This window comes from Rhea pennata, chromosome 3, assembly GCF_028389875.1.
Source record: "Rhea pennata isolate bPtePen1 chromosome 3, bPtePen1.pri, whole genome shotgun sequence".
Lineage (NCBI taxonomy): Eukaryota > Metazoa > Chordata > Aves > Rheiformes > Rheidae > Rhea > Rhea pennata.
The window spans coordinates 37,070,986-37,092,921 of record NC_084665.1 but is presented as its reverse complement, the minus strand read 5'-3'; the positions used below and the strand labels follow the sequence as shown (position 1 = coordinate 37,092,921).

The following is a 21,936-nucleotide window of genomic DNA, read 5'->3' as shown; positions in this document are numbered from 1 at the left end:
GTGATTGATGTATCATTCATGGAAATCTGTTTTCTGGATATGAGGAGTTTTCCAGAAGCCCTTAGGAATACAAGGATGGATTAGTTTAAAATGTGTATGGATGACGGATAGAAAAGTGGAAGCCTAAGGAGAACAGCATCATCTTCAAGCATAGCAGAATCTGTCGTTTCACTAACAGAATCTGGGTGCATGTGTTTAGGCCTCACTGCTTATTTTAGGCTTGTACTATGTGTTGAAGGTGTTTTGAATGGTGAGACAAACTAAAAATAGTTATGGATTCACTCCAGTGACTTGTCTGGTCACTTGTGACTCTGGGACTGGAGTAGATTGGCTGAAGAACTAAGGAGTTCTTTTCAGCAGTAGAAAGTGGATAAGACTTCCACAGAGGACAGAAATAACCTCAAAGTTTTTGAGACCCATAGAAACAGAGCTTCAGTTCACTGGTGCTTACGGTTTGTGAATGAGGAGCACCTTAGGAAAGTGTGGCTGGCTGGGAAATAGGTTGTGCACTACCGTGAGTATTGAAAGTATCTGAAGCACTCTTAGATGTACCAGAGAAATCAAGGTTTATTAGCCGTAGAAGAATTCACTGTTCTGCTTGGCTTAGGACTTTACAGAGCAGTCATTTTTCTCTGATGCATAGCTCCAAAATCACACAGATCTAAAGCACCACAAGGAGCCCCATGTGGTAGTTGTTTTTCCTCGCTGGCCAATTCTTACAGTGATCTGGACATTAACCAAATTATCACTGATTCTTCAAGCTTTAATTCACCATAGGGGCAATGGGAGCAACAGCTTTAATCGCTGCCAGTATTTACTGACAGGACTACAAAGCACAGTTGCCAGATGACTCAAACTTTGGCATCCTTATTTTTGCTCATGTTTTTTATATGGAAATTTGAAGAAGTTATGACCACAGAGATCATGATTTTCAGTACAGTGCAAATGCTGTAGCACCACACCTAAACTAAAAGCAGGCTTTAGTCCATCATCTTCCTATTTTTCTTTAACTTTGTTTTATTCTGTTTTTAATTTACCACTGTTAAGTGACACATTTTCTATTCTGAGGGAAAAAAGGAAAATAATGGGCCAGTTAATGATGGCGTGTTGGCTTTCATGTTAATAGAGTATTGCCTTTACGCACATGTGCTGCTAGGATGTGTCCTTGAGGCTTGTGACCTTGGAGAGGAGCGGTCCTGTTGGGTGTTATGTAATGCGCCTTGTGGCCCAAATGCTCCGTTTCTGAGATCATGAGGGGAGGTGCAGCAGCAACCTCAATTCCTCCCACGTATTCTCTGAGACAGAAGAGTTGTAAAACTGAGGCAGAAGGGAAGGCCAGTGGGGCAAGGTAGAGGGAAGTTGAGTGCAAATCAGTTTAGCTGACTCCCACAAACCACTGCACTATATGACTTTAATAAGCAGTCTCTCGTTTCTTTGAAGAAGCAGTACCAGCACTAGGAAAGGAGCCGAGCACCTGCAATTACCATGTAAAACGGTCCTTGGAACAGGCTCATTTGGGAGTTGGGAAACCCGTGACATGTAAAGATGTGACAAAACTTCTGTAACTTTTTAGGGCAGCCCCTTGGAGGAGACATTATGCGTTCTCTTCAGTTGAAAGATTTGGGACTTCTGGGAATTACAGGAAGCTATAGCATCTTGTTAGAGGCAACTGAAGCAGTTAAATCCAGTTCTGAAAACAGTTGAGCTGCTGCAGGAAAATGAGATTGTGCAGAATTCCCTGTTCCTGCACCTGGGCTGCCTTTGTCAAGTGCCAGTATTGCTGTGCTACCTTGCCATCCATTTATGGATCTACAGCATGTCTATGACTACTTAGCAGAAGCTAAAACTCAAACTCACTTTTCGGGATGGGGAGTTACTTCGAAAAACAGTGCAGAGTATAACTGAGTGGTCAGGAATAATCAATCACATACTAATTCCAGCAGCACTCCAAGCCAGTGGAGCGCAAGACAGCCTGAAAGGTATTTGTTCACACAGTATGATCCTGGGCCTGTGTCTGAAAGGCAGGACTTACTAGTTTAGATACTTCGCTGTTTTAAAGCAGCCAAATACCATCCAGGCCAGGACTATTTCTCAACCCACTCACTGCCTTGGAACATGGGAAAATTTGGCACAAGACCCTCTGCAGCTGATAGTGTGAAAATAGACTCCTAAAGTTACATGATAACTGAGCAGTGTTTTTAAACCTGTTTGGTCACTGCTCTCTTCACACTGTTAACACTTTCGTATGTCACCCTAAAACATGACTTCTAGCACAAATGTTGCTGTCCCATATAGGGGTGATGTACAGAGGCACACCATAACTTCTCTGAGTTGCCCTGGTGCCAAAAGCTCCATTTTGTGAGTGAGGGTGGCTTTCACTGGGGCCAGAGGATGAGTTTGCTGCCCCCGGCTGCTCTCACACCCCTCACTTGACAGGTATCTGAGCTTTGCATGCAGCAGGTGCTGAGCTGCTGCAGGTTGCATTGCGCAGTTCAGTGTTCAAACAGAGAACTGCCTGCTGCTGGTTGGATTGACAACTGAGATGTTTTAGGAGGCACCTGGGGATGATCTGTGAAAATGAGCATAGGAGATGGCTGGGATGATTCTTTGCCTACCTTCCCAATGCAGAAAAGGACCATTTGGTGAGTCAGATCCATGACTTTGTAGTGTATCCTACCTTTGCATTAATAGTGATAATGTAAAACTACATGGAATAGTTTTGCCCTTGGGAAACTTGATTGACCAAGGAGTGTCAGTATGATTAGAAGCATGTTGGTCAGAGGATGCTGTTAGTGCCTGTGCGTTCAGCGTGCATCCCCACTGCACGGTGACAGGTTACCAACCTGAGTGAAAGCAATCCCTATGGCTCTTGCCGTAGGATGAGCCAGCTATTTTGAGCTGAAAGATAAGCAGCAATAAGCATTTATATATTGACAGGAAGGGAAGTTAGGTCATGGAGAGTCTGTTAATTCCATAGTGAGGTGCTTCAGCACATTTGAAATATTGGCTGAGGTTCCTATTTGTATCAGTATTTTCTTTGAAAGTGTGTTACTAGTTGGGCCTGCTATGCATTTCCCTTGTACTTGGTGCACCTCTGTTTTGTACCTAATTGACAAGTTTAGTAGAGTTTTTGAATGTCTACATCTCACATAGAGAAATATATTTAAACTTTGTTTACCATACAAAATGGAAAAAATTGCAAAAGTCAAAAACGCAAGTTATATCCTGTATCCTTCTGAGTGTTAGTGTTTTTATTAATAAAAGTGCAATCAGCATATTCTTGTTTAGGAAAAAAATGTAAAGAATATTTATTTCAGAAAAGATTGCAAGATTAATTTAATTATTTGTATAGGTCACCCCCATGAAGAGAGACACCTTTTTGGAATAACACAGACATCAATAACTGATTTCAGTCATCTTGTCTGTGTTACTTTCCCCTTCAATATCTGGATGAAGGAATCTTTCATTATAATTTGGCAATTTGTAGTAACTCGTCATAAGCATTAAACCTAGGTTGACCAGAAATTGAGTCTTTTTAATAACAGAAGATTACTTTATAGAAATCATGGCAATACTTTTTGTCCATTTTTTTGAGCATAATGAGAAAGGTATTTGAGATAATTTATATAGCTTTTGCAAAAGTGGAGGAACAGATTTTTATTAGGAAAAATGTAAGGAGTTTGTGCCAATGGAGAATTACTCGCTTGGAAATATACTCACTCATTCCTATGACATACTATTCTATTCTGTTTCTTTCTCTTCATTTTCAAGTTGAAGCAGGGGAAGACAGTTATGTATTTCAAAACCTAATCTGCTGATTTCTGTGTAAAGAGCCATTCCAGTGCACGGGCACTATTTGAGTTCTGCTAAGAGCTCTGGTGAATGTTCAGTGTCTCAATTACACTGGCAAGAGGCTGACCCAAGATGGCCGAAAGAAAATGTTACACTAAAGGTGAACATCATACAGTATCACTAACCTGACTGTTCTTTACTTAACTATTCCAGTGTGGCAAAGCACTTCCTGGCCTTTCAAAGCAAGAAGACTGCTGTGGAACTGTGGGTACTTCCTGGGGTTTTAACAAATGCCAGAAATGTCCCAAGAAGCCATGTAAGTGCTATTTCATTATTATTCTCTGGATCAGGTTATAGCTTTTTTTTCTCAAGTAGTATTTTTCTTCTTTAAAAAAGGAACATAGTTGAAGAGCACTGTGATGTGATTAGGGGTAGGTCACAGAAGATGGAACTCTCCTGCATGCCAGCAGAGTTGCAATATGCAGGCACTCAGTGCAGCCGGCAAAGTTAATGTGGTTGGGGTTTTTCTTCCTTTCTCCTCCTCCTTCTAAGCTGGTGATGCACTATTGCGTTTTCTCAGTGCAGGAAGTATAATAACATTGAATCATCTTGCCTCTTCCAGCTGGATTTGTTTATTTTTTTTTAAGTTTGCACAGAAATGTTAAATTATAGAGGCGCCAGTTACTGCTTGGAGAGCATGAAGTGACCTCTTGAGACTACAGATGAACATTCAAATTTGAAGCCAAAGTTTTCTAGGCTCTAAGTTGTCAGTTACATTTTTTACTGTTTTTGAAATATTTTCCTCTACAATTTGGCTATGACAAAGACTTTCCTCAGTTCTGTTACAATTTGATGTCATATTGTAATGAGAAGGAGCTTTCAAATGACTTGCAGGAAAACTAAAGCTATTCTCTTAAACTTTTGTGAATGACATTATTGTTGCACAGGAGTAGTAATGTGATGATTTTATCACTGAATAGAAGGTAAAGACAGATAAACAGCGTGATCTCTGTTTTGCAGATGGAACAGATCTCCATTTAGTGAGCTAAAAGTAGTGCAAGGAATTGCAGTCATTCTTACACAGATCTCCTAGGCCTTTGTTATTCCTATAGATAGCAACGCTTGAAATATGTTAATTGTTTGATTTTGGAAGCATATTTTTGTCCACAAATCTAGGGAAGTGCATAGAATATAATTCTAAGAGAAATTTATTTACTGACTCAGTCTGATCCACTAACATATGAAGGACTTGAATTTTGTGTTTTGGAGTATTTCTGTCTTCTGGATTGCTTCCAAAAGAGAGCATCCTCAAAATCGATAAAAGTCAATAAATACTCAGGTATCTAAATTTTAGTTTCTACAGCATATAACTCAATAGTTTCTAACAGGAATGTTGCTTCTGTATTGATGTACCTTTTTGAATTGCAAGTGTATCCTGATTTATAGCGCTCTCTGCAAAAGTAGTAATTTAACTACAGACAAGTATTTTGTTCATCGTGAGTGCCTGAGTACATAGAATGTATTCCTAAGTGGGTGTATGTGCATCATGAGAAAATCACTAAAGCCTGATACATGTTAGAATCAAGAACGGGTTGGAACTGCTATTCCAAATTTTGTGACCTGGTACCAAGGGAATCCTGTGTACTGGTTCTTTATAGCTCAGATTACCTGGTCACCTCAGCCTCGAATCCGCAACAGAAAACTTGATGGTCAGGGAGCTGCCTAATGCCAATGTGCTCTGCATGTTGTTAAGAGCAAGCCATTAGGGAAACATTGAAGCAAACCGGATCTGAAATTCTGGACCACAGGTGCCCTCAATGTGGGTACAGAGAAGTGCTTGAGCACACTTGGTATACACAGCCCAGAAACCTCTCCTGAAAGAAAGTCTGCCATCCTTTTTCAAAGGACTAAGCAGAATCATTTTTCTGAAATGCTGCTGATAGGATGCTATCCTTTTAATACAAAAACCTTAACAGCTAGCACAGTCACTCAAGATGGGGCAATATGGAGTTCCTTTTTCTGCCAGAAGAGTTTCATGTCTACATTTTATACCTATGAGGAGATGCCTTAACCCGTAAAATGTAGCGACAGTTCTTGGAACAGGAATGGTAACCCAGTCTCTTTCCCAGTGAGTGTCCTTAATTATTAAAGATATGAGTCATGCTCGCTCATGCTTTCTGGCACAATTAATCTGGAATTGCTTTTTGCATGTAACTTTATAATTTCAAGAGGAGAAACAGAGAATGCTGCCACTTGGAATTATCCAGTCTTGTGGTTAAGGAATTCCTGGAAAGTAAGGATTTGAGTCTCCTAGATACAGAGAGATGCATTACTCATCTTTCGAGGTGGCAGCTCTCACTGTACATTATCATTTTAAGAAGGGATGGGGAGATGAGTGCACTCTCTCCAGATTAAAATACAGTGTCTACTTCAACTACGTTATATAGAGAGTATGATTTAGTTGCTGTATGCTTTAAAGCATTCATTGATGGAGCCTCTCGTAAAGCTTTGGTAGAAGTATGCATAATTTCTCAGTCTAGATTTGATCTAGGAATGAGTTAAGCATCATGAAGCTACACTTCCATGACATGGCAATTTTGCATGTGTGCAAATGGTGAATTTGCAGGTTTCCAGGAATTCGAAGTGATAAATTTAGAGTGTTACAGGAGTTTAGATGATTTCAGACCATCTTAGCAGGTGTTTTATAGATGTCAGATTTGAACCTAGGCACAGTACTTGCCTTTTCAGCTCTATTTTGGACCTGGACCTAAGTGTCCTTTGCATTAGGTATCCAGTCAGATGTCTCAAAGTATCGGTGTTAAGCTTCTGTAGAGCAAACAATTTTCAAAGATAAATGTAAATTTGTGATGCAAATTAATAAAACTGTAGAGTGCCTGCTTAAGGAGGTATCATATATTTCATCAAGTATTTTTATTTTTCACAATAATGAGAATTTTTCAGTGATGAAAAGAGTATACGTAGCTATACAGGATCAAAGATCTCATAGATCAATACACAGGACAAAAGAACTCATTTTGGGGATTCAAATAGAGAATTAACAGGTTATCAGTTAAGTGGTGTCTAACATTGCGTCTCAGCAGGCAGAGTTCTAGCCACATCATTTTGACATATTTTGACACTTTTTTTTCATTAAATCGGTATTACCTTTTTATTGTAGTCATTTTGGAAGAAAGCAGACTTCCTTTTGCTTTTATGATTTTATACTTCATTAACTTCATTTAAGATTGACCTGTTTTTATCAGAAGACTTAAGCAGGTTGTATTTAATATGTAGTCACCTGCAAAACCCAGTTCATCAACATATTTAAACATGCACTTCAGTCTCAGTAGCAAGCACTTAATGTCCTTTCTTTCTTTCAAGTCCACAACTTAATGATCTACTTAGCTGTGTGTCTTGTTCGGATGGACTTGAGTAGAGCTTTGTCACTTTGTGAAGATGTACTTAAGTATTTTGTTTAATAGCCATTTGAATCAGGGTCCACTGTCCTGTTGAGTGCCAAGGCCTGAGACAGGAATCCCATGTCTGTAAGCTTACAGGCTAGTCTATATTACTGGAAAGTAGAAGAAGAAATGTAGGAACAGATCTCCATGTCTGCAGAAGACTTTTAAATCAAACTACATTTCTATGTTACATTAGGAATGTTTTGATTCCAACTACTATCTAACAGTTAATAATTATAAACAGGTTGTCTACGTGAGTAAAGACTAAATAATGTAGGACTCCATCCAGCTCTGCTATGGATGACTAGCCATCCCTGAGCAAACTCCTCACTCTGCTGTGATCTGCTTATATGGCTGCTTTTTGTACAAGGAGGAGAACAGCTGCTAGTAAGCTGCTATTTCCTATTCAGTGTAGGAGGAGGGAGGAAGGTAGCGAAGTCTGACCTTACCCCACCAGTGATCTTTCTAGAACAGCAGAGTCACTGTGCAAGGGCAATGTGCCTTGCTGCACTGGAAAAGGCTGGCACTGCTGGTGGGGGGGTCTCCATGTATGACTGGGAGAGCTCTGCTCTTCCTGCGTTTTCCCTCTGTGAGGCTCTGTGCAGCAGGGTACCACTCCTGTCCGCGGGAAGTCGTGCAGACGCTCCCTTGGTTTCAGTGTGTACTGACTCGGGTCTGCAATGACAAAACAAAGGTAAGTTAGGACATCAGACGTCGTCAGTGGAAAATTTAATTATCAGTCTGACTCTGCCAAAGTTAGCATTGAGAGTTTCACTGCCTTTTGGGGGAGCAAGAATAGGCTAACAGAGCACTTTTGAAAATCTCACCTTAAATTTCACATACACGTTTCAAAGCTGATTTTGGTATTAACTCTAGGATGGCTTTGGAGTTGGCTTGAAAATAAATGTGTGGCTGCTACTGGTATGGTGACAGGCAGCATTTCCAGTTTTTAATTTATGTTAAAATAGTTGTAGTCAGTATAAAGATGGGAAATCTTTATGTGTTCGTAAGCATATGTTCAAAACTATAAGAACATTGTTGCCATTTTTATTACCTGTATTATTTTTGCACTTAACCCACTTTGAGCAATCTTCAGGGAGTCTTGATGTTCTAATTGAGCAATTGTTTGAAAGATGATTCACAGTGGTTAAAAATAAAACTATCTCACTCTAAAGGTTGATGATCAAGATAGACGCCTAATTTTTTCCAGAGTATAGGAACAATTTTAAAAAATTAAAATAATTCTTTTTTTTTTTTCATTCCCATAGTGAAGGTTGAACTAAGCTGCAGGGATAAATGTGTAGTTGAAGCATTATATGTGAAGTGAAGCCAGCTGAAAACATTATCTCACTCAGTTTGTTCTGTCTTACTTGACAGTTTATATACAGTAAAGATGGAAAGTAATGCATTTTGATTTTTTTTGGCCTGCCGAAAATTTAAAACACTTCTAAAGGAAAACAAAAGATCTGACCAAATGTAAGGTATCTCTGTTGTAGCATTCAAATGATGAAAAACTCTCTTGGCTCTTATTAAAGGCACTTGTGAGATCATAGTGCCAAAAGTTTAGTCTTATATGTTTAATAAAGTACTGGGCTTTGCCAAAAGGTTAGCTTTTAGTACATAGTCATACAAAGAAATTACTACTCTCGTTTATGATGTTATAACGATTTAAGAATCAATAAACAGTTTTCTGTGGTCTCAAAGGCAACCTTAAGCGGAGGAAAGAAACAATAAATAGAAATAAAAGTCCAGTTAACTGAACACTTTCTATTTTGGCAAAATTGAACTCAGTCTCTGTTTTGTAGTGTTATCATGCCCTCGACATTTTACCGTGAACAGCCAATAAGTGACACAATCTTCTAAAATTCAGAAACAATAAATGTGCCATTTTTCTTCTTTTTGCCTCATCTAAAAGTTTAGTTGCTCCTGTTTCCTGTGTATTTCGAATAATTTTTAATTCTTTGTGGCTGGAAAAACACTACCCAAATATTCTGCTTGACATTGCAGCCTGTTTTGCATTCTAGTGCTACTTTCAGTTGTAAAACCACTGACTTTCTATCATAAATCTTCAACTTTACTTTTTTCCTAGGTGATATTTGTAGCTGGTTTGGGAAGATAATGATATTGAACGTTTGAGAACTAGGTGAAAGATAACGTCCTGATTTCAGAATGTCTTCTTTTGAGTCAAGAATATAAATTTGAACAACTGAAGACCTCAATGATAATACATACAGAAAGAGATGGGATTAAGGTTGCTTGTACAACCTTTATTTTGTATTTCTTGACCTTACTATGCTTAACCATACATAATAAAAAAACGATTATAACTCATACTTGCATAATAATTTGACTGTCAGGCTCACCAAAAAAACAATTTAAAACACAGCAGTATTTAACTGATGTGATTTTTCCTTCAGCCTACCATGGATACAATCCGATGATGGAATGCCCCCAAGGCTACAAGAGGATCAATGCTACATTTTGTCAAGGTAAGACAGTGTTCACAATTGATTGTGTTTGTTCTGAGTACCAGTGTTGTGTGACAGCTTTTGCAGTATTCTTAGATGAATGATCTGGTCTATTTATGTATTTAGTTTAAAAAAAAAAAAAAAAAAAAAAAATGTTGAGGCTCCTTCTACCTTTTTCCAAATATTGGCAACTCTGTACAATGCCCTTTTCTCCAGGGCAAAAACACTTTCATATGCATTCTCATTTTTTTCAGATGATGCTTAAAGATCACCTCATAAGTGTTTGTTTCTGTTGTTGTCAGTAGAAATATGCTGTTCTGTCAGTTCTTTCATAGCAGCAATTAACCTGCTGAGTCAGATGTAACTAACAATAGAGAATAACTTACACTAATCATAATACTTTAGACTAATCAGAAAATGATTGTTTTGGCCTTTGGAGGTGAGACACAACAAACAGCACTGAGCATACCCAGATAATGTCATTGGTAAGTGAATAGGGAGATCCTTGCCTACCTGGCTGCCTTGTAAAGGTGGGGGGAACCATGTATTTCAAGAATGTACATAGTACAGATGGGGAAGTGTGGAACATAAGGTATGTTACTCAAAGATTAGAGTTGAGTGTGGAAGATTTTTTGGGCAAAAATGCTCTGTATCTCCTGACTCTAAGCATACCAGTTGTCAAAACATGCAAGATTCTGGGGTCTGCACAACCATGCAGCTGCACTATAGACCATAACCAACTCACATATAAGTCAGAAAGCCACGGGGCATTTGGATTTTCCCAGCCGATGTCATCTCTGCCTGAGGGAGCTGAAGAGATGGCCTTAGGCATATGCTCCTACTTGCTGTATGTCTTGGAGTGTTGAACAGAGGTGCAAGCTGAGGATGTAGGAAAAAGCTTAACTGCTTGTCCTACTTCTTTGGCACAGCTTAAGGAAACAAGAGAAGGGAGCTCTGACAGTGTGTGAGCAATCCTCCAGTGGTGCTCTTCAGAGAGACTTGTGCAAGGAAAGGAAGCATGAGTTAAATTGAGGATGATGCTAACCTGTGGTTAGGTTTGCCAGTCAGTGTTGTCACTGCAAGAGTACAAGAGCTGCCAGCAAATAGTTGTGGGGGTGGAGAGAAGGAAAAAGTGAGGGTCATTGGCAGCAAAAGATATACACAGGCATTTTGGAGATAAAGCTAATTTCATTTTAACTGGAAACTCATGTTAACACATGGATAAAGAAATGTATGGCAGCCAATCACAGAATAAAATGATTTCTCCAACAAAAAAGTACTGTTCATAGAGTGCTGAACACAAAGTTGAAGTCCTGCTGCTTCCATTGCTGAGGGAGACTCAGCAGTGAGCTACTACGTGAAAGTTTCTCTATCTACTGCCTGGTTCCCTACCCTGTGGTTTACAGGTTGCCTGTTCTTTACAGGTTACAGTTTGCAGGGTAGGGACACTAGAGGACGATGAAAGAAAATGCATTGAAAGAATTTCAATGAATTCGAAGAAAATTGTGTTGGGTCAAAATATTAAGGAGACTAAATGGAGAAATTGCATGTCAAGAACTTGTTCCCTGATCTACTTTGAGAGACCATAGATTCCCTTTAAGAAAAAAAGGAGGCAGGGAGGTGCTGATGGCAACCTACTGATGAGAACTGTAAAGTGAAGAAGTGAAGGACATGAGTGTAGGGCACTGTACGGATCGCCTTTTTCTGCTCTCCCTCAAATTAAACTTGCAGGTGTCACATGCTCCCAACCATTTCCAAAGAGATTATGTCATTCTGCTTATTAGTTATGAGGTTTTCCAGAATCTGCAAAAGACAGAGGATTTCTAACGCAGAGCAGTGAAGGTGTCTAGAAGATGTGTCTCAGCACCATCATGCATCCCTCTGAACATGGTCCAGGAGAGAGAAGAGCTTGTGATAACTCTGAAGAACGTGCACAAACTCTGCTGTATACACATTGGTTTCCTAGACAGCAGCAACCTAGCACACATTTAAAGGAGAGCAGGATATTCAGTTTGGTTCAGTGGTCTTGTACCTACCTAGGTGTTAGCAAAACTTATTTTGGTGAAACCACATTATCTAATCAAGGGCTCCAAACGGTTAAAAAATGGTCTGGTTCTTGTGAAGGTTGCCAGGAGCTGGCCAGGAAATTGTTTCGCTGAGCAATGACAGGCTGACAGAGAAAGAGAACATATGTCTCTGGGTAGCAGCATAAGAGGGAGTGAAGTCCTGTCATGGTAGTGTACAGAAACAGATCAGTACCCAGTAGGCTAGTCATTGTTTCCTGTGTTATTTTTTGATAGTTTTTCCCCTGACGCATTTTAGTCCTACATAACTAATTCTGTGAGGACTATTAGGCTTTTCAGAGGTTATTGCATTATGCCATCATTATGCTGGACGAGGGAGAACTGTAGGCTCTCAATATAACTTGAGATACAGAAAAACTCATAACCTAGAGTTTTATCAGAGAACGGGAGTTCAGATTATCCCACCAGGGAGGAGACTGTTGATGAACTGAGGACCAGGGACAATCTTCTAGCTATCTGGAGAGGGCAGACAGAAGTGAGTGTGGTGACTGCTACATTTGCCCCTGATTGCCCTTTTGGGGGTTGGATGCTTCTCTATAATTTACTCACCAAAACACTCTGCAAATAAGGTAGAAATAAGGAAGCAACTGACAGAAGGAAAACCCATGAAATGAAGACTAGATGAAACTTAGTCCTATTGAAGTAAATAACAAGACTACCGTTTTGTCTCAGAGGGTCCGGAGAGTGCCCTGTTTGCACAGTTGTCAGGAAAGCTGGGTTCACATGTGAAAGGGCTGCTGGCAGGATGTATTTTGATCTTTTAATGCTCAGTGGCATGTGGTTTTCAGAGGGTCAGGCAAAAATGTCCTACTTGTGTCTGGCTGAAGCAAATGCACTTTTCTAGACGATAACCGGACAGGGCTGATGAAGAAGCAGCCATCCATATCACAAACTTGGAGGAAAACAACAGCAATAGCTGTGAAGAGAAAACTGTTTAAGCTGCTGCAGGGATGAGAGGGCAAGTATTCCTATTTTGGTAATAATTGTTACAATTAAATTGGAGTGGCACAGAATAGCCATGTGCAAGTATACATTTTAATTAGATTATTCTTTACTGGAGGAGGCTGCTTGCCCTCTCCATTTTCAGAAAGGCCCAATATTGCCAGACCAAATAATGCTGGGGCTATATTTTTGAATCCATGCCTGCAGCTAAGAGAGTGCTGCTTTCACCTAGACATCATCCAGCTTTCACTGCTTTTGGAAACTCTGGCCTAAACGCCTAATTAACCTTTTGTTCTACATTGTTTTTGCAGTCAAAAGCCTCCTTAGTGAACAAAGCCTATGTGGTATTAGTATGATTAATAACCAGATCTTGATTTCCTTTCAAGTGAATGAACTGATGTAATGAAACATTCTTCTTTCTTATGTGTATGGAGGATAACAAAGAACCATCTGTGGGTACGTTAATTTGAACAGTTTAGTATAATTGCTATCAAGCAAGGCTTTTTTCCCCCTCAGTAATTATCTTTTCAGTGGGTTGATTTATTACATGTACACACATGGATGCCCTAAGGCTGTCTTTAAAACCAAAATACAGCTTATCAGAGCTGGAACTTCCTTGTCAGAATGCAATGCTAATTTTTGGTTTTGTGTTTAGAATTATATTTACTATTTCCTCCTTTTGCTAATGGTTTTCTTGGAAAAATGAAATAGAATGAAAAAAACAGCCGGTAAAAAGGTTGGATTCATTTTTCAGGAAACTAACATATTGCCAATAGAGCACTTTAAAAATCTTATCTTGAAGAACTGGAAAAATACCTGAATATTTGTTATTTTCCAGTGAAGTAGAAAGTTGTGCATGAAAGTTCATAAAAATCCTCCATGTGCTTAAAATTAAATGTATATGAGTTTGCAGAAACTAGTACTTACATAGTAATGGATCAAATTTTGTAATAATGTGCACTGGGGACTGGAAGCTTTTTTTCCATTCACTTCAGCATGCTTTTAGCTAGATTTTAATGTACATTCTGCTCCTTCATTTGTCCCCAAAATACACAAATCAATTTGCTTTCCCTGCATGTCGTTTATGTATACTGTGACTTAAAAGAGCTTAGTTTCATAAGAAATGCTGGTGAATGTTACTTAGCTAGTAAGTTAACAACCTTCTTTAAATGAGCTCTTTTATGAAAATCATACTGAGACATAAATATATCTCCAGAAAGAGGGCTGGGTTGCTGTTTGGACTTTGCTTATATGTTTGCAAAGTGTGGCTCTACAGACTTGTGTTTCAGTAAATTCCTCACAAAAGCACAGAAAGATTTGGGCTGATTTCTGCCACTGCTGCTCTGTTAGCTCACTGAAATTAGTGGTCGCGCTTTGTAACATTTAAAAATATACATTGCATAAAAATACATAAAAATATACTCCTTTAGCATCCAAGCCTTGCTGTTTGTTTCTTCTACCCCTTGTTATTCTCACTAATCAGATTATTATTGATGTAATCAAACAAGATGGAGGCAGTAAAATGTGAATGTTATTTATTTCTTAGAATTGAGGATATTAGTAGTGGTTACAATAACAGCTACAGGAGGTTGGAACAGTATTTTCGGTTTTGTTAGCGTGTGCTGTTTTAACTGATGTTTGAAGAGAGAATAAAGGCCTGCAAATTGAGCCTATTATTTGGAGACCATTCAGTCAGATGGGCACTCCCAATGAAGCCTAATATATGCCTACCAAAATGAGCAGAAACTTCACAAATGAACCATAAATTATATACCCCAGTCTTAATTTGCTGTTTGAGATATTGTACATGTTAAAGAGCTTCCTATATGAAAATATACGTCTGGGCAGATAATACTAAATAACATTTAATGGCTGACTACTAAGTCATTTCTAATGAAGAAATTGAATTGCCCAGGACTTTGACAAATTCCAATTAGCGTATGATTATCTAGAAGGCTTCCTTTGCTTAAATATAGTAAAGCATGTTATATGTATGAGGTGGTTATCGAGAGGCAATTTCCTTGTTTTGCATCAAATGTGGATAAACATTTTCCGTTCAGTTTTATTACTTAAACATTTAAATGAAGTCAGTCTGCTTCCCTCTTAGAGTTAGAGAAGAGCGTAGAATTTCAGAGTGAAGTGCAGAACTAGCCCTTCAGAAACTTACTTTTTGACAGTACTTTGGACTGGAATTGGTGTGGACTGCAGATGTCATGATTGCACAAGTCCTGCTGTACCAGGTAGCTGCGACCAAGGGTAAGAAAGGGGCTACAGTACTTCTCAGATGCTTTCTAGCTGTAAATTTGTTTTAAGTATTTCAGTGCAGATAGATCTCTGCTGGCCCAACTCAGTTTTCTACTTCTACAAGTTCCCTTTCATGGTCCAATATATATAAATACCTTCTGGGTATCATTACTGTCCTAGCTGAAAGCTGTTGCGTATTTGTTTGGCCACTTTAGTCTCAAGCTAAAAAAAGTACAACTCAGGAGACTTTGAAAGGGGTGGAAGGAAATTTTTCACTCCTCTTTTAAAAAACTTGGGCCAGCTGACTTGCCTTCTGACAACTGCTATGCTATTTATCTCATAAATAATTTTCCACCAGTTCCAGAAATTCACTAATTTGGAAACCTATATTCTGAAAACTTCTTTTTTTACATTAAAAAAGCCAACTCTCCTCTCCACAAGTTACACTTACTTAATGTTTTAGTCCACTTCTATTCTGGATCCCATAGTAAAGAAAAATTGCATTTTAAATTAAAAGATATCTACCAGAAGCTAATTGTTTACTCTTATCTTAATTCTCTTCGGGATTTTATGGGATTTCTGCATTCTTTTTTCTCATCTTCAAACTATGAGTCAGAGCTTTTTGCTCTCTTACTGGTAGAGAGAGGGAACAGTGCAACTCAGCATACAGAGGAGGGAACTCATTCCATAATCAATAATTGTCTTAAAAATTGTGGCGTTAAAAGTTGTTTAATTCTGCTTGTACATACAGTAATGATTTGAAAATCTAAATTTTTCATTGCCTTTTGAGGCAGGCTTTCTTTGTGCAATTGTCAAAAATCACCCACCAAATGTATAAAATAGCAGAAGCTGTGTAAGAATGAAGTTTATTATTTCAGAAGGGGGGTTATTGTTTTAAATAAATCATTTCATAGTATTCTTCAGTATTGTGTATTAAAATTTTAAAAGTCTTCTAATTAGTTCATTGTGTTGTAGTAAAATTAAAAAAAAATCTGATTTTGATAGCTGATACTATCATTTTAAAGTTATCGGTGTCCTGGAAAGAAATTTGACTGCATTCTGTATATGACTAGTAGCAATGATTTCTTTCAAAAAACAAACTTACAAACATTGTATTAAATGCTATTTTTGTTTACATTTACATTTTCAAAATTCATATAGTGACTTCTGACTGTTTTTTGAGCTCTTATGAGCGTTTTTTTTAAACAAAAATATTTTCTTTAAAATGAATGTGGTAGATTAAGGAGTGTTATTATCACAATGTTGCTGTTCTGACCAGAAGACATTAATAAACATGTACATTCAGTTCTAGAATTCTGTTTTCAAGTGCAGCTAAGTGCTCCAAGCTATGATGATTTTAACGAGCATAAATTGAATAGCATTAAGCATGGAGATGAAGGAATGAATTTTGTTTTATAGGAAGGAATGTTTCAAATTCCATTACGCTTTTGACCAAATACGGAGCTAAATTGCTGCTAAAGAGAATAGAGAGTGGACTTGCTCCTTGTGTTCAAACAAGCTACAAGGCTGAAGGGAGTGAAGACAGCATTGCACCACTTCTGTGTTCCCCATGACTCTGCATTAGGCCAGCTGGGCCTCGGTGGTCTGAAGAGCTTTTATAATGGTTGACACAGCCAAAACATGGAGGAGTTCCCCTCCTAAATACTCTTGCAAGTGGACGCTGCCACTGGGAAACACTCGAGTGGCTGATATTCCAACCATCTCGAATATCATAGAATTATAAGGTTGGAAGGGATCTATAGAGATCATCTAGTCCAACCCCCCTGCTCAAGCAGGGTCACCTAGAGCATGTTAGACAGGATTGCAGCAACAAGGACCCCCCTTACTGAAGCCCAGGCTTGAACCAGGGACCTTTAGATCTTCAGTCTGACGCTTTTCTAGCTGAGCTATGTCTGGGTACCAACTTGTTTAGGTTGGTTTGCAGCAGAACAACCCTGCTGATCAAGTAGTCCTGTTGCACTGACCATAGCAGGCATCAAGCTCTTCAGGCTGTGTTGAGCTGTTGATATGTAGAAGACCAGGAGGCTGTGTAGCATTTTTCTATTTCCTTGCTGAAGTGTCCAAGTAAAGTATTTCAGTAAATGGACAAATTAAAGAATATTACTGTAGCTTTTTGATGCACCCTGTAAATCACCCAGCGTGTTTTACATTAACCAAGCAAAGCATATTCTTTTAGCAATAAGGAAGTGGCAAGAGCAGATCCCATTATAAGTAGACACAGCTATTTTTTTCCTGCAGTTGGATGTTTACACTTGAAATATTTTATTATCCTTGGAGAAAGGATACTCAGACTACCTTATGGTGTCATCAGTCCAGGAATAAAGCTAAAATGATTCACTTCCAGCAAGTGATTGAGACAAGCATGCCATTGCTCGAGGAAAGGTGGGAGACCTTTGCATGTAAGCTTCCAGTAGAGAACCAAAGTAGTGTCCAATAACTGCTAATGCAGCCCCAATGACTGTTCTAATCTGCTTTAAAAGCAGTTGTGGCAACTGGAGAATGCAAGCAGAACATTGGAAGAGAATAGCCTCTGCGACAGGTCCTCCCTTCCAGCACCTTGTTTGTTCCACATGCTGGCACGCAGTGGAGACAGAGATTTGATCTACTACTTTGTATGCTTCTGTACTAGAGAATAATGTAACAATAGTCAGAGGGAAACCTGCAGTTAGGTGTATAAATGCTTTGCACTTTTTTTAAAGTACCTCAGAATAGAATTTGGTCCCGTATCTAACTACTACTCCTTTTAAAGTTTTGATTCATTTATTTTTTCCTTTGTTCTTAGAGTTCCCCAGTGTGCAGTGCATGTAAGAGAGCTGAACAAACAAATCGGCAAATAACTTACTTGAGTAAAAGAGCCTGACTCTCATAATGTGGTTTGAGGTGTTGAAAAGCCACTGGGTTTTTGAGTCTTTAAGCAAGGAAGAATTGTTTAGAAAAAAGTAACAAATACGGATTAGGTTGGTTTTGAAAAGTTAATGTTTTCTTTTTTTCTAAGCTATTCAATCCTTCCCTAAATCACAGTTCTTATATGAAATAGATTTTTGTGATATCTTCTGGCTGCACCTAGACTAATAAAATTTAATTTACTATTGTAATATTCTCACTATGTAATTCCAAATGTGTATTTGTAGCAAGGCTAAAAACTGAGGTCAGAACATCATCTGATTTTGTTAACTGTCTATAGAACACGATTCTGGCAAAGGGCTTTCAAAACATTTTTTTAAGGATATTTGTAATGTGAAACCTTGAAGATTGACATACCTGCACAGAAATCCAAATAAAACTTCTTAAACATTTTGGAAATCAAGGAAAAATAAGATGTGTAAAGCAAATGGCATTTCATTATTTTAAATCCAAACAAATTTCCAGTTAGATATCTTAGTTATCTATCCATTTCCATCTTCTAGTCACTAATTACTGTATGTAAAGCTCTTTGAAGATGAAGTCATTATTACTAGTGTTAGTAAAACTGCATATAATTATCATAGTTCATAATGGGTTTCAGCAAGTTCAATTTTAGCATGTGTTTTCTTGCGTAAGTGAAAACTATCTTATGTCACTGCCATATTCTTTCACTTCTGATATTTAAGATTACTTTATTCATTCATAGCTGTACCCTTGACATAAGTGGGCAGACATTCAATTAAGAATGACTGTTTTAGCTTGTTTTTCCCAGGAAATTCAGTGGCAGAGTCATTAACACATTGTATTTGTATAATGGCAGGTTGACCTGACACCCAGTAGGCCTATAAAAATCTGTGTGAAGGTGTTGAACACTAACTGTTGTTAAAACATCTGTGTTAAGTACCCTTTAGCACTGAAGATTCTGGGATAGTTTAGCAGTGATGAGAGTGGTTTGATGGTGTTGGGCTGCTGGAAGCTAGGAGCCCTGCAGTGGATCTAGAGGACAGCATGGTGGCTGACCTCGCCGTGTGTCAAGCTGTGTGCTTAAAAGAGAGTACAGGTGGAGCTGCAGCCTCATCACACCGTTTTGTGCACCCCTGTCAAGACCCTGGTTACGATAAAGCTTCAGTGCACGTGGATGAACTTGGAGAGTGCAGCCCCATAGGGTGGCACGTGGTTTTCTTCTGTGATCCACTGCAGCCTCTACAGAGTCAAAGGATGGAGTAGAGCTGTCACTTCTTGTCAAGCTCTCATGGAGAGGGACTATCAAATTTAGAAGTGCATGGGACCAGTTGTAAGTGTCTGGCATGTACATGACTCCAAGGAATAACAGCAAAGGGTCAGGTCGTCAGTCAACGCAAAATAACATTGCTTCTTTGATGCCAATGGAGTTGCAGTGATTTATACCCATTGAACAGGGTCAAGTCATACACATTATCAGGCACAACTATAATAAAATCAATGATTTATTTGTTAGTCCTTAATAAATAATAGCATCTATTCTGAGGGTTCCCTGAAAAGCCATTCAAGGTGCTGTTAGGTCTTTAGAAAGCCTCATTTACATATGTATGCTTTTATGGTGGTGTTACAGAGCTCATTAAAACATTTTCTCTGCTAGAACTGTGTAAATGAAGGTGTTTGATCAGTTGTCAGTTCCTACTTCTGTGAGATAAAAGATTATTCAGACAATTTTAAAGTAGCTATTTCTCTAATTTTTATAACAAGGACAAATGCATTCTTAATGCTATACTGCTTTTATCTGAAATATTCTTTATGTCAATGAACAACAAATAGAGAAGAGTGAGAAAAAAAAAGAAATCTGTTTTCTTCAACTAGATTTCTTTTCCAGCTCCCTGAGCAAGTTGAGTCCAGTGCAGTTTGCACAACTGGACAGGCCTGCAGGTGATCAAAAACATTCTGGGTAGGTGGCCATTTACCACAATGTGAAGTAAAATGGAATAGATAGTAAATCTGGAAGGAATTTTTAACCAGAGTGGGTTAAATAAAAACTATTCTTACGTTTTTGTTTCTTCCAGAAATTTAAAGTTTCTTATCACTTTGTGGCTTGTTTTTGTTGAATCCCTAAGTAGACTTGTGTAATTCAACACAGAGCATCAGCTCAATAATTCTATGATGAGCTAATTCAGAAAACATGACCTGGAAAAGAGGCATTAAAAATACACTATAATTAAGTTGTGCTGAGGCATCAGAACATGCACAGTAAAGTTAGCATTAAAAATTATGCAAATTTGGAAAGAGGAATATCTGTTTCATGAAACTTCGTAAAACATGAGGAGGAACATTCATCAGTATTTACGTACATATAGACTACTATTCATGTGTAGCAGTACCCACATTAAATAGCAATAATAGAGTACAAGTGAATGGAGTCTCTCTGGGACTGTAAAGGTTCCAAAGCAATTTAATATTTTTAAATACTAAGTGTACAAGAACAGTTCATCTGGAAATAGTTTTGGTACAGATAGGTTAGCAACAGCATCTGTGGATGTTTCCTGCTGAATAGCTGAATCATTTGGAAAGAAAGCTGATTGTGTATTGATGGGATATAAGGTATAGGAAGATCATCTTCTACCTGCAAATTGGAGAGTGCAGTAAATAATACCATGAAATCTTCACCATTAGGAGGCAAAACTGTAAAAAATGACTCTCCCAAAGTATCACCAGATGCATTGGATATGTTACTTCATCAGCTTTTTTTCAACAGAGATGAGGGTGAAATTCAAATTTGTAAAAATATGTATTATTTCCATTTAGATGACATTTAAACTAATTTTGTTCAAAAATATGCTACAGTTAAAATTTATCTGTATAAAGGCTTAAATATAAACTATTTAAAATAAAAGTTTCATTATAAAATCCAAACAGATCACTAAGCTGATAGAAGTCAACTGCCTAAGCACTTCTAACTAGAGATATGCAAATATGCAAGATAATATATAGTAATTATACAAAGTTAAAGGATGTGGTTCAGTTGAATAGTACAGATAATACTTTATTAATGAATAATTCAAATTTAAGTTACAAAACAGGTTTCATAAACTTTTCTTTCTCTTCTTATGCATCTCTATCCCTGCAGGAGTATATTTTTTATTTTTTGAACACCTATAGCTTTCAGTATTTAAATAATAAAACTTATCCATGTATTAATTTTTTTAAAATTTCAAATGAAACTTGATACAAACAATGAATAAAATCATGATCTAATAAATGAGAAATGTGTCCTAATCCTTTTAAGTGTTGGAAGTATGAATGTACATATATTAAGCTGTGTAATTTCTTAAATTCTGTGAATATATGCACAAAGATAGCATGTATCCTCCTGACTAGGAAGAAAAAATACCAAGTTTAACATAATGATGATATATAGACAAATACCAATATATTTTAATGCTTAAAGAAGACTAGGTCTTTCCTTAAGAAAATAAGAACTAGAAATAGTAAGTCAGATTAAAATTAATTAATTAATGGTCTTGCTCACTAATTTAAAATGCAGATGTTCTCTTCTTTAGGCAAAACATATTTGTGAATTCTGCATGTATACATTCAGGAAAAAGCACCCTAACAAAACAATATGCTATATATGTCCCCTGAGAGAGAGCCTCCATTTTTTATTCCTATCGTAAAAGGTTAATTTGCCTATAGTAAAAATGTATACTTAATCTTTGTACGGTGAAAAAGTCATTTTTGAAAGTCTACTTATTACAATGTTAACTCTGTGCAAATATTTTCACAACACATACTTTGTCAACATTCATGAATAAGTAGTATTAAACAACAGAAAGCAAAAGCCAGATTAGAATGAAAGGCAAGGATCCATATTTAAAAATATTTATCTTTTAACATTAAATATCATCTCTTTTCCATCTCACTCCTTTCCTGTATTTTTCCTCTTCCCCCAGAAAAACTAAATGTACTTTTCGCTACAAAAATTGCAAGTGTAAATTTTTTGTGTAATTTGTATACTTGTGTATTTGTACACAATCCTGCACCCAGGATTTT

General features: G+C 37.7%; 1 protein-coding gene across 4 annotated transcripts in view; it reads left to right on the top strand.

Annotated features, from left to right (window-relative positions):
* LTBP1 (latent transforming growth factor beta binding protein 1) overlaps positions 1 to 21,936 on the top strand; it is a 136,674-nt gene that overhangs the window by 36,072 nt on the left and 78,666 nt on the right. For all 4 annotated transcript variants that reach the window (XM_062572045.1, XM_062572044.1, XM_062572047.1 and 1 more), the window contains exons 4-5: positions 4,006 to 4,108; positions 9,671 to 9,742. In XM_062572045.1, the coding sequence (XP_062428029.1) occupies positions 4,006 to 4,108; positions 9,671 to 9,742 (175 nt within the window). The remainder of the gene's footprint in view (positions 1 to 4,005; positions 4,109 to 9,670; positions 9,743 to 21,936) is intronic.